Here is a 16731-nt window from a genome sequence, read left to right as displayed (position 1 = left end):
GTACGTAGCACGTGCTCCGTGAATGTGAGCGCTTGTCAGGGGCTGGGAGCCTGAGGGCAAGGGGAGAGGCCTCTGGGGAGAGGGCCACCAGCTGGGGCTACACGTCCCAGAGCTTGTGCACTTACCTGCCTTCCCTGGATCCCCCTTTTGTAGGCTTGGCTGCTCGGGCTCTGTTCCTTAGTACACATGAAACACAATAGCTCCTGAGTTTCAAGGTTTCTGGAAGCCTGACAGGGTGAGGATTGGTTGGGATGGGGAATGGGGGGATCTGGGACTAGTTGGCTTCTAGCCTAAACTGTCTGTGCCACGGTTTCCTTATCTGTAAAATGGTGACGAAAGAGATCGGTTCTCTGCGAATGGCAATGAGCTGTTATCTGGGCCTCCTGTCCTGCCAGGGTAGCAGCGTTCACCAACGCTGTCTCACTGTACTCTGGGGGCTTGCCATGGGGCTGGCTTCTCTGTCCCCAAGTGCGGGCTTCTAGGAGTCTGGCCCAGGCTTTAACCAGGCTGGAGCTGATCCTGGGTCCCCTCTCTGTTGCTCCGGTTTCTGGGTGATTTTGAGGCTGGAGAAACATAGGCCAACACTGCTCTCTGGTGGCCAACTCTTTAAAGGCAGGGAGCAGAGTGCAGAGACTGGGTGACATCTCTGGTCAATGGCCCAGGGTTTCTTTAATAAAGAGAAAGGTTCCCAGGACCAGCAGCAGCTTCAAGGAGGACACATGCCCCCTGGAGAAAAACACCTTAACGCCACTGTGATGGAAATAGTGGGAACTGGGTTGGCAATGGGGCAAGATGCCTTAGAAGGCAGCCAAGGGGGACAGTTGGACTGGTCTGGATTCAAATTGGGCTCCTCCAGTTATATTTTCTGAGTGCCTTGCTGTTGTTTAATCTCTGAACCTCTGTTTGCTCATATGGAAAATGAGGTTAACCAGGGTCACCTCCCTCAAAGGACAATGCAGGAAATGCCTCTGAAGCGATGCTTGGCAATAGCTCATTCCTTCACTTATTCAGAAAATGCTTATCGAGTCTCTCCACGGCGGTAGTTCTGGGCGTGCGTGTGCAGGACACTGTCAGAGTCACACAGTGTTGAGGCTCACACTCCTTCTCCTTTTGCCATCTTTGTGCAGTGCCTGTAGTTTTGATTTGCTTACAATTTTTTAATCGGTTCTCACATTTCTTTTCCTTTGTTGTTGTTTTTTTTTTTTTACTTAATGAATTTATTTTAAAGATAAATTCCATACGATTTCTGGGAATGGATCATCAGTACCAGTATCATTTTCCATAAATAAAATAGGGAGAATGAGCATTTATTTAGAGCTTACACCATGCTGGGCACAGCCTGAATCCTTGCCTTGTTATCTCATCCAGTCCTCACAGCAATTATAGGAGGTACTATAATTATCACCATTTTACAGATGAGGAAGCTGAGGCAGCACCGGCCTGAGCTTGCTCACTCTGTGCTAGGATGTGAGATCAGCCAGGTGTTAGAGAGGGGATGAAACACACCAGCCAAGGACCTTCTCCTTGGAGAAGGCAAAAGCACTGAAGAGAACTGAAAAGGGAGCGATTTTTCTCATCCTGTGTGTGACAGACAGAATAATGACCCCTCCCCAAGAAGTCCACTTCCAAATCCCCAGAATCTGTGAATTTGTCATCTTCCAAGGTGAACGGGACTTTGCAGAAGTGATTAAGTAAAGACCAGATAGGGTGATTATCCTGCACAATCCAGGTGGGCCCAGTGTAATCAGAATTGTCCTTCTAAGAGGGAGACGGGAGATTTAATAACAGAGGGGGAGACGTAAAAATGGAAGCAGAGATTGGAGCGATGTAGCCACAAGCCAGGGAATGCTGAATGCCTTGCCACCTTTAGAAGTTGGAAGAGGCAAGGAAGCGGTCTAGTGGAATTTCCAGAAGGAACCAGCCATGCTGTCATCTTGATTTTCACCCGTAAGACTAATTTAGGACTTCTGACCTCAAGAACAGTAGTAGATAAGTTTGTGTTGTTTTAAGCCACTAAGCTTGTGATAATTTGTGACACTAGCAATAGGAAGCTAATGTAATTGGATTCCATGTTATGTGAAGCTGTGACCTCGTGCACTGAAGATCCCTCCTATACCACCAGTGGCCTTTGTGCTGCACCTAGAGAAACAGTCTGCTCCACAAGGAGTTCCCCTCCCTCTCTGTCTCTCCCCCTCCCTCCCCTTCCCCCATCTCTGGGTAAAGAACACTGGTTAGAGGCAGTCGCTCTAGCTGGGCTTGGTCACTTATTCCTTTTTTCACTCTGGGACTTGGTGGGCTGTGTTGGCCCCTCTGGGCCTCAGTTTCCTCATCTAGCAAATGGGAAGCAAAGCTGTGTGGATTTCAAGGTCCTGCCCAGCAGGTCTCATATATAGGACCCACCTACAGAACTGATCAAAACCACTCTCCCAGGCCTGTGCCCCAGAGATTCTGACTTGTGAGGCCCAGGTGGGGCTGGGCATAGTGCTTTTAGGGAGCCCCAGTGCACACCCAGCTTAGACAGCAAGTGATCTGGGGATCCAGGCTGTGTCCCCCATGTTATCCCTTGGAAACATGCTGCTCAACGGCCTGCTCCTCGGACCCCAAAGCATAAAGTCCCTGCTCTGCCATTTCCAAGCTGTGTGACCCAGAACAAGTGCCTGTGCCTCTCTGGACCTGTTTCCTCACTGTAAATTGGAACAAATAATAGTCTATGCTTCAGAGGGTGGTTGTGAGGATTCAACAGTTACTAAAGTGCAAATTGCCAAGAGCAGTGGCTGGCACATAGTAGGTACTCATGTGTGTTGCCCACCATGGCATTCAAGACCCTGCACACACCTGTCTGACCTCTCCCATCCCACGCACCCCACCCCCTCTCTGAGGCCCCGCCTCCGGTTGTGGCCATGTGAGCTTCTCACAATTGCTCAGCACGTGCCTGCCTTTCCTCCTCTCCACCTGGACGACTCTGACTCACCTTCCCATCCTGCCGGGGAAGCCTTCCTCCCCTGCTGGGTCCCTCCGTACCCGGCACACTTTGCTTCACTGTGGGACCCGCAGCACCTTGAGGGCAGGGATGGTGCTTTCTCCAGGGCTTTGGACAGTTCTCATCACGTTCGTGAGGGAGGAGGATGGGCTGTGAGCTCTCCTCTTTACTGTGGTTTGCACTGTAGAAATTGGGGCCACAGTGGTGACCACCCCATGTGTCCCTGTAAATCAGAAATGAGTTGATGCTTCTACGCCTGGCCCAGGGATGACCTGCTCTTACCTCTGTGTCTCACGGTCAGGGTCGCTATGATTACCCAGGGTGCAGCTGGGTGGATCTTCACGTGACCTGCCCTAACGGCAAATCCTAAGATCCCTGGAAACCACACCTACTCATTTGTAAATGTGGTCATTTAACACTAAAATTCAGGCAGCCACTGTTTATGAGAACCTAATATTTTCCCAAGTGTTCACTGATTTAAACATTTAACACAAAAAATGTTATTTGTGTTTAGTTTTAAACTCCATTTAAGATCTGTGTGAATTTGGGGAGTCTGCCGTTGGGATATATTTTTCATACAATCTACTTCCTTTCCCCTCAGCTTTATAAATAGTCAAAAATAACTGCATCTAACTCTCTTAAGAATTTTCTCATTGGAGTCATTAAGAGTTAAATCTAAGAAAAACAATATGGTTAATTGTGCTTATTATTATAAGAGTTTGGGTTAGTAGCCCTGATTATTATAAGGGTTATTTATTATAAACCTCTCAGTAAACAGAAGACATTCATATTTTATAAATAGCTATGGAAGTCTTTTGCATGGTACTTGCACTGCGGGTTTGGTGAACATCAACTCTTGCCTTATCTGTGCTCTGTCCTGACTCCTTCTGGGCAGGAGAAACCCACCCTAACCTCGCTGCCCTACCCCCTTCACAGGGGACGATTCCTTTACCCCCAACGCCTCTGTTCCTCACCTGACCCACTCTTTCTTCCAGAGTCCACCTCTCGCAAAATCCTATGAAGAGAAAAGTTAGCTTTGGGGCTGGTCCTTGCCTCTCCTGATACCCTCGTTATCACACCCTGAAATGTCTCTCATTCTGGGCCTCACCGCTCCGAAGATCTTCCTCTAAGCAGTATTTAAACTTCACCCACGGGACTTCCCTGGCAGTCCAGAGGTTAAGACTTTGCCTTCCAATGCAGGGGGTGTGGGTTCGATCCCTGGTAGGGGAGCTAAGATCCCACATGCTTTGCGGCCAAAAGAAAAAAAAAACCCGAAACATAAAACAGAAGCAATATTGTAACAAATTCAATAAAAAGACTTTAAAAATGGTCCATATGAAAAAAAAATCTTTAAAATAAATAAATAAATAAACGTCACCCACCGCTCACAGCGCCAGCCGTGAAGCCATGAAGATGCCCTGGTGGGTCCAGCTCTTCAGCTCCCTGGGGACACTCCTTTGCGCACATGCACTTCCTTGCCCCTTTGGAAAGTGAACTCAGCCAGATTCCGAGCCTCTGGGCGCTGTCGCCTCACTTTAGAGCATCCGTGATGCAGCCAAAGCCCCAACTACCACCGAAACAGAACCCCCTGGACTGTTGAGGAGAGAGTGGAAGCTGGACCGGGCAACAGGGCTGGGGCTTGGTGAGGGGCCGTGGTGGCTACGGGAAGAGACTGGGGTGGACAAAGGTGACAGACGGCCCGTGCGTGAAGGCGTGCAAGAGGCAGCACAGAGTTAAAGCCAAGTTTCCTGTCCAGCTCCTGCCAGTTTGATCCCAGCCTTTCCATGTATCACGTGTATGATCTTAGCTCACATAGCGCCTCGGTGTCTCGGTGTCTTCATCTGGGAAATAATGTAAAGTACGAAACTGTTAACCCAAAATGAAATAAACGAATATTTAAACGACCTGAAGTCACAGAGAAGATTCTTGGGGGTGGCACAAACAAGGTGGACGGATTTTGCACTGGGATGGGCTGCAGCCAGGTTTCTTAACATCACTGGAGGCCCTGGGCCTGCCCGCCCTCCCGACCAGCCCCAGGAGCAACCTGTCCAGTCCTGGGCCTTAGGGATTCAGCTGATGGAATTATGCAATGAGGCTTGCTTGAGTCACGGAATCGTTTTTATTGTCAGTAAGAAATAGCAACACTTTGGAGATGATCAGCTAGAAAAAAGATGGGTGGGTTGTATTAAAAAATGTAAAGTACAAAACTGTTAACCAAAAATAAAATAAAAGAATATTTAAAAGCGTTTCTGGGGGCTTCCCTGGTGGCGCAATGGTTGAGAGTCCGCCTGCCGATGCAGGGGACACGGGTTCGTGCCCCGGTCCGGGAAGATCCCACATGCCACGGAGCGGCTGGGCCCGTGAGCCATGGCCGCTGAGCCTGCGTGTCCGGAGCCTGTGCTCCGCAACGGGAGAGGCCACAATAGTGAGAGGCCCGCGTACCGAAAAAAAAAAAAAGCTTTTCTGTTAAGCTTAGAAAATGATACAAAAATATAGCTCCTTATACCTAAGAAACTGGGCTATAAAAAGGTGTGCCCAGGATGTGGGCAGAGCGTACTGGGAGAAGGCATTCTTGCTGGATCCTCGTGTGGCTAAGAATACAGGTGGGGCATCGTCACCCAGCACTGGGTCACTGGTCCTGGTGACACTGGGTCTGTCACCACTGACAGTTCTGGGGCCTAGATCAGCCCACTCCCTCTGTCTGAGTGCAGGCAACCGATGGACGGTCTCCCCACTCTTAGAGGCATCAATGTCCCGCTGTGTGTCTCCTCTTCTGGAAACTCCCATCCTTGTCTCCCCAGGTGCAGCCCTGGTCAGCAGCGTCTCACAGGTCGGTGGACATTAAGTTGGAGGTCTGCTTGCCTTCTTCGGCAGGTTTGCCAGCCAGCTGCGCGGGAGAAGAGGATAAAGAGACACAACCCAAAATGAGGTTCTCATAAGCACCAAAGCAGGGCTTCCTGTCCCACTCACAAGGGCTGCTGAGCTGACCCCTCCCTTAACCCAGTGAGCCTGAGCTGCCGTGACTTTGACAGATGTGACCAGAAAGGCTGTGCCACGCAGTGGTTAGAACACAGGCTTTGCTGTTTCGTGGACCGTGTGAACTTGGGCAAGTCGCTTACCTAACTCTGTGAGCCTGATAAAATCCTCACAGTGGAAGGTCAAATGGGATCGTGTTTGGAAAGGGCTTAGCATGGTGCCTGACTCACTGCACGCTCACGGTGAACTTGCAGTTATTACGACAGCGGAGTCCTGCTTTAATTGCACCCTGAGGATCAAGGTGGTGAAGGTCAGTGGTACCTTCATCTTGAGCAAAGACTGACAAGTAACAATAGGAGACGGGACTTGAGAAGTCAGGGCTTGGAAACGAAACTTTTAAATAGTAGGATTCTGTAATATAAGTTGAATAGGAAAGTTCTTCCAAAAGAATTAAAAAGCACTTTTAGCTGCCCAGGTGCAGCAAAGGACAGCTGTGGTTTCTCAGGCCCCAGGGGCCCTGCACACCCGTCTGGCACAGCCCTGCAGCCCAGCTGGGGTCCATCCTGCTCAGGGCAGCCACCTGGGGACCAAGAGGAGAACTGCACTCTGGGCATTTCTGGCCACCGTCCCCACCCTAGGGGGCCCTGTCCATACCTCCCTGAGGGTGACCACACCGTGCACACGCGCATATACACACACGCCCCCATTTTCTCCTCTCTCCGCCTTCCCCTCTTCCCTTCCTCCTCCCCTCCCCCTTCCTTGCACTGTCTGGGAGCTCACCATCGTCTTGAAGAACTGATTTACTTTCTTCCGCTTGAGCGTCTTCTTGTCGCCTTCTGACAGACGGGGGAAGGTCTGGCTGAGGCGGGGGGATGAGTTGGCCTCTTCCGTCCCGGGCATGCCGGCCACCGAGAGCGTGAGGGCTGCGGGAGAACCGAGAGCCGCCGTGAGCAGTGGGCAGAGAGAGGGTGACTTCGGGGGGCAGATGGGAGATGCGCGCGGGGGACAGAGATAGCATCCAGGGAGAACAGGCAGGCGACCAGGCAGGAGGTGGGAGGCCCGAGTACTGCCGTGCCGGGACTGTCGAGCCTGTCCGTCCACTGCGCTGAGGCCTGCCCAGCCCCGCACACAGCAGCCTGCAACGCGACCCGATCGAGGCCTCGTCCAAGGGCTTCTGGGCTGGAAACACGGGTCCGTGGTGGGGGAAGGCCCTGGCCACTGGGGCCCTGACTTCCTCAGGGAACAGGGCCTTTTGCCCAGGTCGGGGAGATCGTGTGGGCTCACTCTTGTCTTCCAACACGGAGAACCCAGAGGTCCCGGAAGGAGAGCATCTCCAACCAAGGTGTCATCTGCTGATTATGGCCCCCAGCTCAGAGTCACACAGACGACTCTGACCCTCGGTTTTGACTTTGGGTACCTGGGGGTAAGAGCACAGACCCCAGGGGTGTTGTGAGGCCTGCTGCGAGGCCAAAGGTGAAACGGCCACACGGGGGTGTCCTGCCTGGGGAGGCTGGGCAGTCGTTAGGGGTACAGTTCCAGGGGCCTCCACTACTTAGTGGCTGGGACAGTCAGGAGACTGACATTGTCAGTGCCTCAGTTTCCTCATCCATACAATGGGGCTGTCACATGATCTGCTTCATAGGTTTGTGCTGAGGCTTAAATGAAACAACGAAGGAGGAACATTTGTCACCAAGCACAGACTGGCGGACACTAGAGACTTGCCACGTGCCAGATGGAGCGCTCTTGGGCAGGCTACATCCCCAGTTAGAGCCCCAGGTCCCCCGCTGTGAATTAGCAAAGGTCACCTGTAAGCTGCAGACCTCCACGACAATGAATGAGTGATGGGGGGAATGGAAGTACCTGTGCATCAAACACTCTGCAACTGTAAGATGTGGCAGCAACTTCTGTAAGTTCCGGAAACAGCCTTCCAGGCCCCAGAGGGAAACATAGGCTGAGAGATTTACCAGGGCTCGACTCCCGATCCCTGGGAGGGCCTGGCTAACTGAGAACCCAGGACCACCTGGTGGGACATACCACATTCCCAGTGGATCCTGAGCTCCAGAGTGACAGCAGACCTCCACTCCAGCCCTGGCAGGGCCACAGAAGTGGGTGGATGTGGGGAGACCTCAGAGGACAGGGGGGCTGTGAGCAGAGCCTCTTACCCCCATGGTGCTTAGCTCACTTTGCTATGTAGATATGGTTCCCTCCCTCCTCCACCCCCAGACACCTCTATACCCCCCGTGCTGGTGGTGGCAGGGTGCATACCTGGGATGGTGGGCATGGACTGGCTGGCGAAACTCATCTGAGAGAGGATGGATGCCCTGGGGGCGACGGCCACATGCTCCGAAAGGTTGGTATCACTCATGAACTCGTGCTTCCTGGAAAGCTGGATGAATATATCATGCCCACATGTGCATACAGAGACACACAGACACACAGACACACACCACAGAGGCTTAGCATGAGGCAGTTCTAGGCCCTGGAAAGTCGGCGATAAAGGTTTGCCATGGCTTCTATGGGCCCCGCCCCAAGTTCATTTATTCTGTTTTGTGTCACTCTATGTCAGTGTGCCATGCATGGTTGCACAGGTTGTATACTATACAACTCTGCTGTGGGGGGGGGGCGGGGCGGGGGGGCATACATTTAGACTACTGTGTGAATGACACCCCCTAGAATTGTGAAACACAGTCTTGTTTCTGGCCTTCCCCCCCTGGCAAGAATAGCCTCTGAGGCCTACTGGGAAGTTTGTGGGGGATTCTTTCGTCGCTGGAAGGCATCTCAGCTGGGCCTTTGCCCTTTCATCCGGCAGCCCTCCCTTCCCAGGAGAGTAAATCCCTCTCCCCCTTCCAGGCTCCCAGAATGCTTTCAACAAACCTCTCTTTCAGGGGGAAGCTGGGGTTGAACCCAGGGCTGTCTGGTACCAAGTCTCATATTAAATAGTTATTCGTTTATAAGACAGTAACTCTTAAAGTCAGGGCAGTGAGAACTTCATCTCTGCATCCCCAGCTGGGCTCCCGGTCCACTGGAAGAGCTTAGCAGAGTCTGAGACGTCAGTGGTTAGAATGGCCCTGGGGTGGGGATAGAGGGCCGAGGTGGAAACACCTGGCCCAGCCCTGGGAGGGCGGCTCTCCTGCTCAGTGGTGGACCGGGCAGCCTCTCCCCAGCCTCAGAGTCCTCTGCGATGGTAGGAAGGACAGAGTGACAGGCTGGGTCATACCCCACTCTGTCACATCCAGGCTGCAGGGGCGCCAGCAAGCACGTCACCTCCCTGCCCCTGAGATGCCACCTCGGGAACCCCACTTCACCGTGAGGGTGAGGCTTGAGCGGCGCACGTCTCGGAGCCCCAGGCAGTGTGCCGGGCGTGCAGTGGAGATCTGCCGAGGGTGTCAGAGAAGATCCAGCCTTGGCCACTCACCCGCTTCAGGTCTGCCGTGGCCTTCTCGTCCGCAAACACCACACTGCTTCTCTTGCTCCTCTTCTTGGACCGCCGCAGCTTGACCTCTGGCAGAGTGCTCCCTGGGAAGATCGGCTCCTCTTGCTCCACTTTCGGAGCCTTGGGAGGTGCTAACTCCTGGTCGAAGCTGAATGGTAAGAGGGACAGCAGCAAAAACTGCAGTTAAGAGCTTCAGTGGAACTGTCTTGCAGGGACCCAGGCTGGCTGAGCTGCCACCACGGGGTCGGGGGGTAGATCAGCTCACCTGGCAGAGTTTGGGGAGCCACTGGCTTAATTTGCAAACACTCAAACTACAGGGTAAAATAAAATTGAAGGCGGCGGGCCCTAAGACTGGTGATAGGAAGAGAAAACCGGTTAAAAATAGGGATCTGGATTCAAATCTACGCCACTTTTTAGCCGAATGACTTTGGGCACATCACTCAACCTCTCTGAGGCACGATTTCCTTTTCAGTAAACGGGGGTGTTTGCAGCAACCTTGCAGAGTAGACAAGAGATGAGGTCAAGGACCCCTTAGCACATTCTCCCAGAGAGAGTTCTCCATCACAGGGTCTGCTATTACGTTAGTTGAGTCGGGTCGGGTCGCGCAGATGGCTCCAAGAAAGTGGAAGGGGAGAGGCTCTTCTTGGCCGAGGAGGGGAACCCCGACAGAGGTATAGGCAGGCACAGGAGGAGGAGCTCTGGGATGGGGAGTTGGTGGGGACGGGAGCCCCGGCAGAGGCAAGAAGATGAGGAGCTCAGGCTGGCTGATGGAGGTGGCTGGACGGGGAGCCTGTGGGCCGTGCGGTGTCCTGCTGGGTCCTCAGGAAGAGCCACCACACCTCTCTGGGCCTCGACTGACCTGCTAACAACGGCAATAAGCCGCACAGGGTAGTTGTGAGGGTTTTGATGAGGCGCCAGGTGGGGAAGGGCTTTCAAACAGAAGGGCACGGAGATGTAGAAGGACGGCCAAGGACAGAAGGGCAAGAAGCGAGGCTTTGCTGAGGGCTAGGCTGCTGCAGGGGTACAGGGGGCTGCCTGGGGTGGGGACTGACCTCTCGGAGGTGAGTTTGCTGGGTGTGCTGCAGTCAGAGCTCGTGGAAGCCATGGAGATGATGGACATCTGCCTGTAGGAGCGCAGCATGGACCGGGGCCGGCCCACTCGCCTGTCCTCGAATTCGGGCTGCGGGCGGGGAGGAGGGTGTGGTTAGTAGCCAGGTCTGCGTGGGGCAGAGCAAAAACTTCCTGGCTGGCTGAGGCTACGCACAGCTGTTTAATAAAGAATTTGTCAGGCCTTTATTCCTGGTTCCTGGGAGGTGATGTCTAAATCCTTGCCATTTCCCCACTGGTAGGAGTGTCTTTTGTTTTTCACAGTGGCCCCTTTACACTGATGGGAAGACTCAGGATGGGGGCTGGCCAGAAAGAGCAACCTTGTGATTACAGGGCTGGGACTCTGGGCCAGATAATATCAGCTCAGCCTCTGGGGAGGAAGGGGGACTGGAGATGGATGTCAACCACGTGGCCAACGATTCATTCGATCATGCCTATGAACCCCAATTAAAACTCCAGACGCTTAGGCTCAGGTGAGCTTTCCCGGCTGGTAATCACACATGGACGTCCCAGTAGGAGAGATACGGTGACATGTCCTGAGGACACAGACGCTGTGTGTTTGGGGCCCTCCCAGACCTATGCTTCTCTTCATTTGGCTGGTCCTGATTTGTTTCCTTGCTAATAAAACTGTCATCGTAAGTACAGTCATCCTTCAGTACCTACGACCTCCGAGGATACCAAAATCCAGCGATGCCCAAGTCCCTGACATAAAATGGCACAGTATTTGCATGTAGCCTGTACATGTCCTCCAGTAGAATTTAAATCCTCTCTAGATTACTTATAATACCTAATGCAATGTAAACGCTATGTAAATAGTTGTAACTATAATGTAAATGTGAGGTAAACAGTTGCCGGCACAGCAAATTCAAGTTTCGCTTTTTGGAACTTTCTCGATTTTTTCCCCCAAGTATTTCTGATCCTCCGTTGGTTGAATCTGCGAGTAGGGAACTCATGGATATTGGAGGGAGGGCCGACTCCTTGACTTTTGTGAAATTATCAGACCTGAGGGGGTGGTGGGAACCTCCAGAGTTGTAACCAGTTGGTCAGAGGTGCAGGTGGCCTGGGAACCCTGGTGTCTGAAGTGAGGGGAGTCTTGTGGAGGACTTTGCCCTTAACCTATGCAATGTCACCTAACTCTGGGGGGTTGCCATCAGAACTGCTTTGGGCTGTCACACAGGGAGTGCTGGAAGAGGCGACCTGTCTCATGGAAAAACTGTTGAGCCAGAAGATGAGACCTGAGTTCGCCTCCATGCTTTCCAGTAACTCACTTCTCGTCTCTGGGCCTCAGTTTTCCCATCTGTAAACTCAGAGGGTTGGGCCAGAAGGCCTCTGAAGGACCACACTGCCTTGCCGTTTTATGATGCTACTTTCTGGGGAAGAGGATAAAGAAGAAGTCCCGTGAGCACCAGGCTGATGGCCTCTTGAGGACTCGGAGCCTGTGAGTGGCCCAAAGCGCTGGCTTTGCAGGCCAACAGAGCCGGGGGCAGTGACCTGCACTCACTTGGCATGTAGCCTCTGGCAAGTCACTTACACCTAGGAGCCTCCAGAAGAGACACAGGGGGTTAAAGTCACGCCCAGGCTTGTTGCGAAGACAAAATGACCTACGTGCTTAGATTAGACTGGCACATAACAGGTGCTTCACCAACATTGCTTTTATTATTAGCACGGTCCCTTGAGTGCTAAGGCCTCAATCTGTAACTGGCGTTTATCTGGGGTGACTTTTGAGGGACCAAGTTTCCAGAAAGGTTCCCCGGATTGGCCCTGGCACTGCTGGCTCTCAGGTCCTTCTCCTCAAGGGCAGGTTCCTTGGCTCCGATCTCATCCTCCTCCCTGCCCCACCCCTCCCGGCCACAGGGACCACCAGTACCATCTCTCTGACACCGTACTCCTTCTCCACCTTCACTTTCAGGCTCTTGAAACATTCCTCCATCCGGTCGTGGAAGGGCCGCAGATTTTCTGACACCCTTTTCTCATGGATCTTAATCCCAGCTCCCAGGAAGGGGATCTGGAGAGAAAGGTGGTAAACGATGAGCCAAAGGTTGGCCACCGGGCCCCATGGAGGTGGTGGAAGCAAGTCTGCCTGCTGAGAATTTGTTGAGGGCTTTAGGGTCTTGGAAACCTTCAAGCGGGGTCACCAACCCTGAGAAATGGGAAAGCTGAATCCTTGGGGTTTGCTCTGAAAACAAGACCTCTAGGAGAAAGACCTCCGGCTGCCCTTGCCCCACAGGAGGGCTGGACGCCCCCCACCCCCATTAGAAGCCATGTGTTAGGGAAAGTCTGCACCTTATAGAATCTACTGAGGGGCAGAGTGTGAGACCAGAGGAGAGGACTCTCTGTTGCTTTAACTTAAAGCCTTGCCCAAGAAGTTCTTGGCAATGCAAAAGGGAAGGTATGATTGTCAGAGGCTGGGAGATAGGAGAAGGGAAGGGTTGAACAGAAAAGGAGGAGTGGGCACAGCCTGGTCTCACAACACAGGAGATCCAGTGATACGACCTCATGTGGTTGCTGAAGAAAGATACCCAAACTCCAAATGTGGAGTTAACCAGCCAATAGGGAGTTTTTAAAAAGTGATGTAAAAAGCCTTGGGAAGATGAGAGGGGAAGAGATAATTGACGTGAGACAGTTAAGCTCTTATATTATCAACAGAGGGCAGGGATGAGGAACCAAACAGGAAAATAGGGGGTTGGTCTGCACACTAATAGACAGTGAGACCTTCACTTTCCAGTCCCCAGATTGCCAGCAGTGCGGGAGCCAGGAGGACCTTCATATGCAATAGCTTGAAGGGTCCGTCCTGCAGAAAGTGAATGGCGCATGTTATACAGACGTCTGTGGATCACTCGGTTACCATATGTAATGCCGTCCAGGCGACAATACCTTCTCTCATATGCACAGAAATTCATTCAGCTTTTTTAGTGCCCCACTCTCTACTATGAACAGACTGCCAAGGATCACCAGGCATTGAAGGAAATTCTCCAGTGTGAAAGACAGAGATCAGAACCAACAGACAGGAAGAAAAGCAAAAAGGGAGGGAGGGAGTAAGGGAGAGAGGAAGAAAAGAATGAATGGACTAACGTGGAAGAAACAGAGAATGAAGACAGCTTAAGAAAACTTTATATTTTTTTTAAATAAGCAATATATAGAAAAATAAAACATTTTCTATCCATGACACAAGACAAAGATTTTATTTAAAAAAGAAAGGAATGGGACTTCCCTGGTGGCACAGTGGTTAAGAAATCACCTGCCAATGCAGGGGACACGGGTTTGAGCCCTGGTCCAGGAAGATCCTACATGCCACGGAGCACACCACAACTACTGAGCCTGCGCTCTAGAGCCTGTGAGCCACAACTACTGAAGCTCGAGTGCCCAGAGCCCGCGTTCCGCAACAAGAGAAGCCACCGCAATGAGAGAGTAGATCCCGCTCACCACAACTAGAGAAAGTTCGTGCGCAGAAATGAAGACCCAGCACAGCCAAAAATAAATAAATAAATTTATAAATAAAAAGAGAAGGGAATGATAATGGAAATACTACATACAAAAACTAGTGAGATATAAAGTTGCTAATGGAGATAAATGTATAGCTTTAGTTTTACATATTAGAAAAGACAGAAAATCAATTAGCTAAGTATCCATCTCAAGATATTAGTAGAAGAACAGCAAACTAAACCCAAAGAGAGTAAAAGGAAGGAAATAATAAAAGTAAGCGTGGACATGAATGAAAAAGAAAACAAACTGACAACACAGAGGATTGACAAATCCAAAGGTTGGTTCTTTGAAAAGACAAAAACATTGATAAACACCTTAAAGGGCTAATAAAAAAAATAGAAGGTACCAATAACCAATATCAGAATTTAAAAAGGAGTATCACTATAGGAAGTACAAGCATTATAAAAGATCATAAGAGGATATTATAAAAAAGTTTATGTCAATAAATTTAATATCTAGATAGATAAAATGGACCAATTGCTAGAAAAATACAACTTACCAAAAAGGGGACGAAAGAAATAGGAAATCTGAAAACTATTAAATTAAATACGTACTTTAAAACATTCCTGGCCCATATGGCTTCAAAGACAAATTCTAGCAAACATTTAAGGGATAAATAAATGCCAACTTTATACAAACTCTTAAAAATTTTTAAAATAGGGAGTAATTTTCAACCCACTTTTTGAGACCAGGGTAACTTTGTTACAAGAATTGAACAAGGATATTATAAAAAAGGAAAATTATAGGTTAATATCTCTTTTGAGCATAGACACAAAAATCCTGAAGAGCATATTTTCTAATAGAATCCAGAAATATATAAAAATGATAATACATTACGACCAAGTGGGATTTATGTCATACATGCAAGGTTGGTTTAATAGTCCAAAATCAACTAATACAATTCACTGAATTAGCATAATAACGAAGAAAAACAATATGAGTATCTCAATAGATGCATAAAAGGCATTTGACAAATTAAAAATCCATTCATGATAAACCAGTAAACTAGGCAGAGAATGGGACATCATCTTTAAAACATCCCACTCTGTGAAATACTGACTCTTGCCCTGATGTGGGAGACGCTGGAACAGAAGAAGTAAAACTTTTTATATTAGCAGATGATATGTTTGTCTGTAGAACATCCAAAAGAATGTACAAACAATTTGACTTATTAAGTGAATTTAATAAGGTCGCTGGACACAAGGTAAACATACCAAAAAAAAAATTGTGATGATAGTGAGAAATTAAAAAAAATACCATTTATAATAGTTAAAAATATCAAATACCTTAAAACAAATCTAATAAAATTTGTGAAAGACCTTTCCAGTGAAAACTACAAAACTTTGCTGAGTGAAATGAAAGAACTAAAGAAAGGGAGAGAGATTCCATATTCATGTACTGGAAGAATCAATTATCATTAAAACAGAAATTCTTCCTAAATTAATCTACGTGCCTAATATATTCCTATCCAAAATCTCAATGTGTTTTGGGGGTGTGTGAAAATTGGCAGGCTGATTTAAAAATTTATATGGAAATACAAAGGACTAGAAGGACCAAGACAAATTTGAAAAAAAAAATTGCAGTACTGTCACTATCAGATCTCGAGTTACTATAAAGCTACAGTACTTAGGAACAGTATATGGCATTGGACAAACAGACCAATGGAATGAGTAGGAAGTCCAGAAATAGACTGACATCTATATGATCACTTTATGTCAAAGTTGGGAAAAGTAATAGTCTTTTCAACAAATGGTGCTGGAATAATTAGAAATCTGCATAGAAAAATAATTTACCCCTTACTTCATGTCAGCCAAAATGGATCATACACTTAAGAGTATAGGACAAAACAATAAAACTTCCCAATAAAACACAGGAAATATCGTCATGATCTTGGGATAGCCAGAGATTTCATAAAGTGAAAACAAAAGTAATAATCATTAAAAAAACTGATAAATTGGACCTCATTAAAATGACAAACTTCTGTTCTTCAAAAATACATCATTAGAAAGTAAACAGATAAGCCACAGACTGAATGAAGATATTTGCAATACATAGATTTGACAAAGGACTCATATCTAGAATAGATATAAACTCCTATGAATTATTAATAAAAAGACAATTCAGTTAATAAGTAAAAGATCTGAACAAACGTTTCAAAGAAAGGCTATTCAATTAGCCAATAAACACATGAAAAGGCGATGAACACCGCTGCTCGCAAAGGAAATGCAAATTAAAATTAAACTGAGATACCACCTCACAACCACCAGAAAGACTAAAATTAAAGACTCACAGTATCATGCGTCAGCGAGAATGTGGAGCAACCCAGATTCACAGAAGTTCTTGGTGGGAGTGTAAATTGGCTCAGCCACTTTGGAAAACTGCCTCTTGGTATCCAGTAAGGCTAAAGATAAACGCATGACCCAGCACTCCCACTACTAGAGAGATAGTGAGGACGCTGAGAGTTTATGCCCATCAAAAAACACGAACAAGAATGTTCCTACAACTCTTTCCACACTGTCCACAACCTGAAAACAACCCACCATCAACAGGAGAATGGATAAATACATCGGTATATTATTGGTATATAGTCACACAACGGATACCACTTAGAACAAAAAAAGAAAAACTTCTCTTGCATGTAACAGCCTGGATGAATCACAAAGGCGTTACAGTGAAAAGAAGAAGCCAGGCACACAGTAACACATACTGTGTAATACCACTTTTATGACGTTCAAGAACTGACAAAACTAAT

General features: G+C 48.9%; 1 protein-coding gene across 1 annotated transcript in view; it reads right to left on the bottom strand.

Moving 5' to 3' along the window:
• Positions 1-5432: 5432 nt before the first annotated feature.
• The window catches only part of DOCK2 (dedicator of cytokinesis 2), a 410412-nt gene continuing 399113 nt past the window's right edge, over positions 5433-16731 (bottom strand). Inside the window, exons 47-52 of the mRNA XM_060146542.1 lie at positions 12364-12501; positions 10442-10569; positions 9372-9537; positions 8222-8342; positions 6737-6879; positions 5433-5867 (exon numbers count right to left, since the gene is read on the bottom strand). Coding sequence (XP_060002525.1) covers positions 5805-5867; positions 6737-6879; positions 8222-8342; positions 9372-9537; positions 10442-10569; positions 12364-12501 — 759 coding nt within the window. The 3' untranslated portion in view covers positions 5433-5804. The remainder of the gene's footprint in view (positions 5868-6736; positions 6880-8221; positions 8343-9371; positions 9538-10441; positions 10570-12363; positions 12502-16731) is intronic.

This window comes from Lagenorhynchus albirostris, chromosome 3 (assembly GCF_949774975.1).
Source record: "Lagenorhynchus albirostris chromosome 3, mLagAlb1.1, whole genome shotgun sequence".
Classification (NCBI taxonomy): domain Eukaryota; kingdom Metazoa; phylum Chordata; class Mammalia; order Artiodactyla; family Delphinidae; genus Lagenorhynchus; species Lagenorhynchus albirostris.
This window is presented reverse-complemented; position numbering and strand designations above follow the sequence as displayed.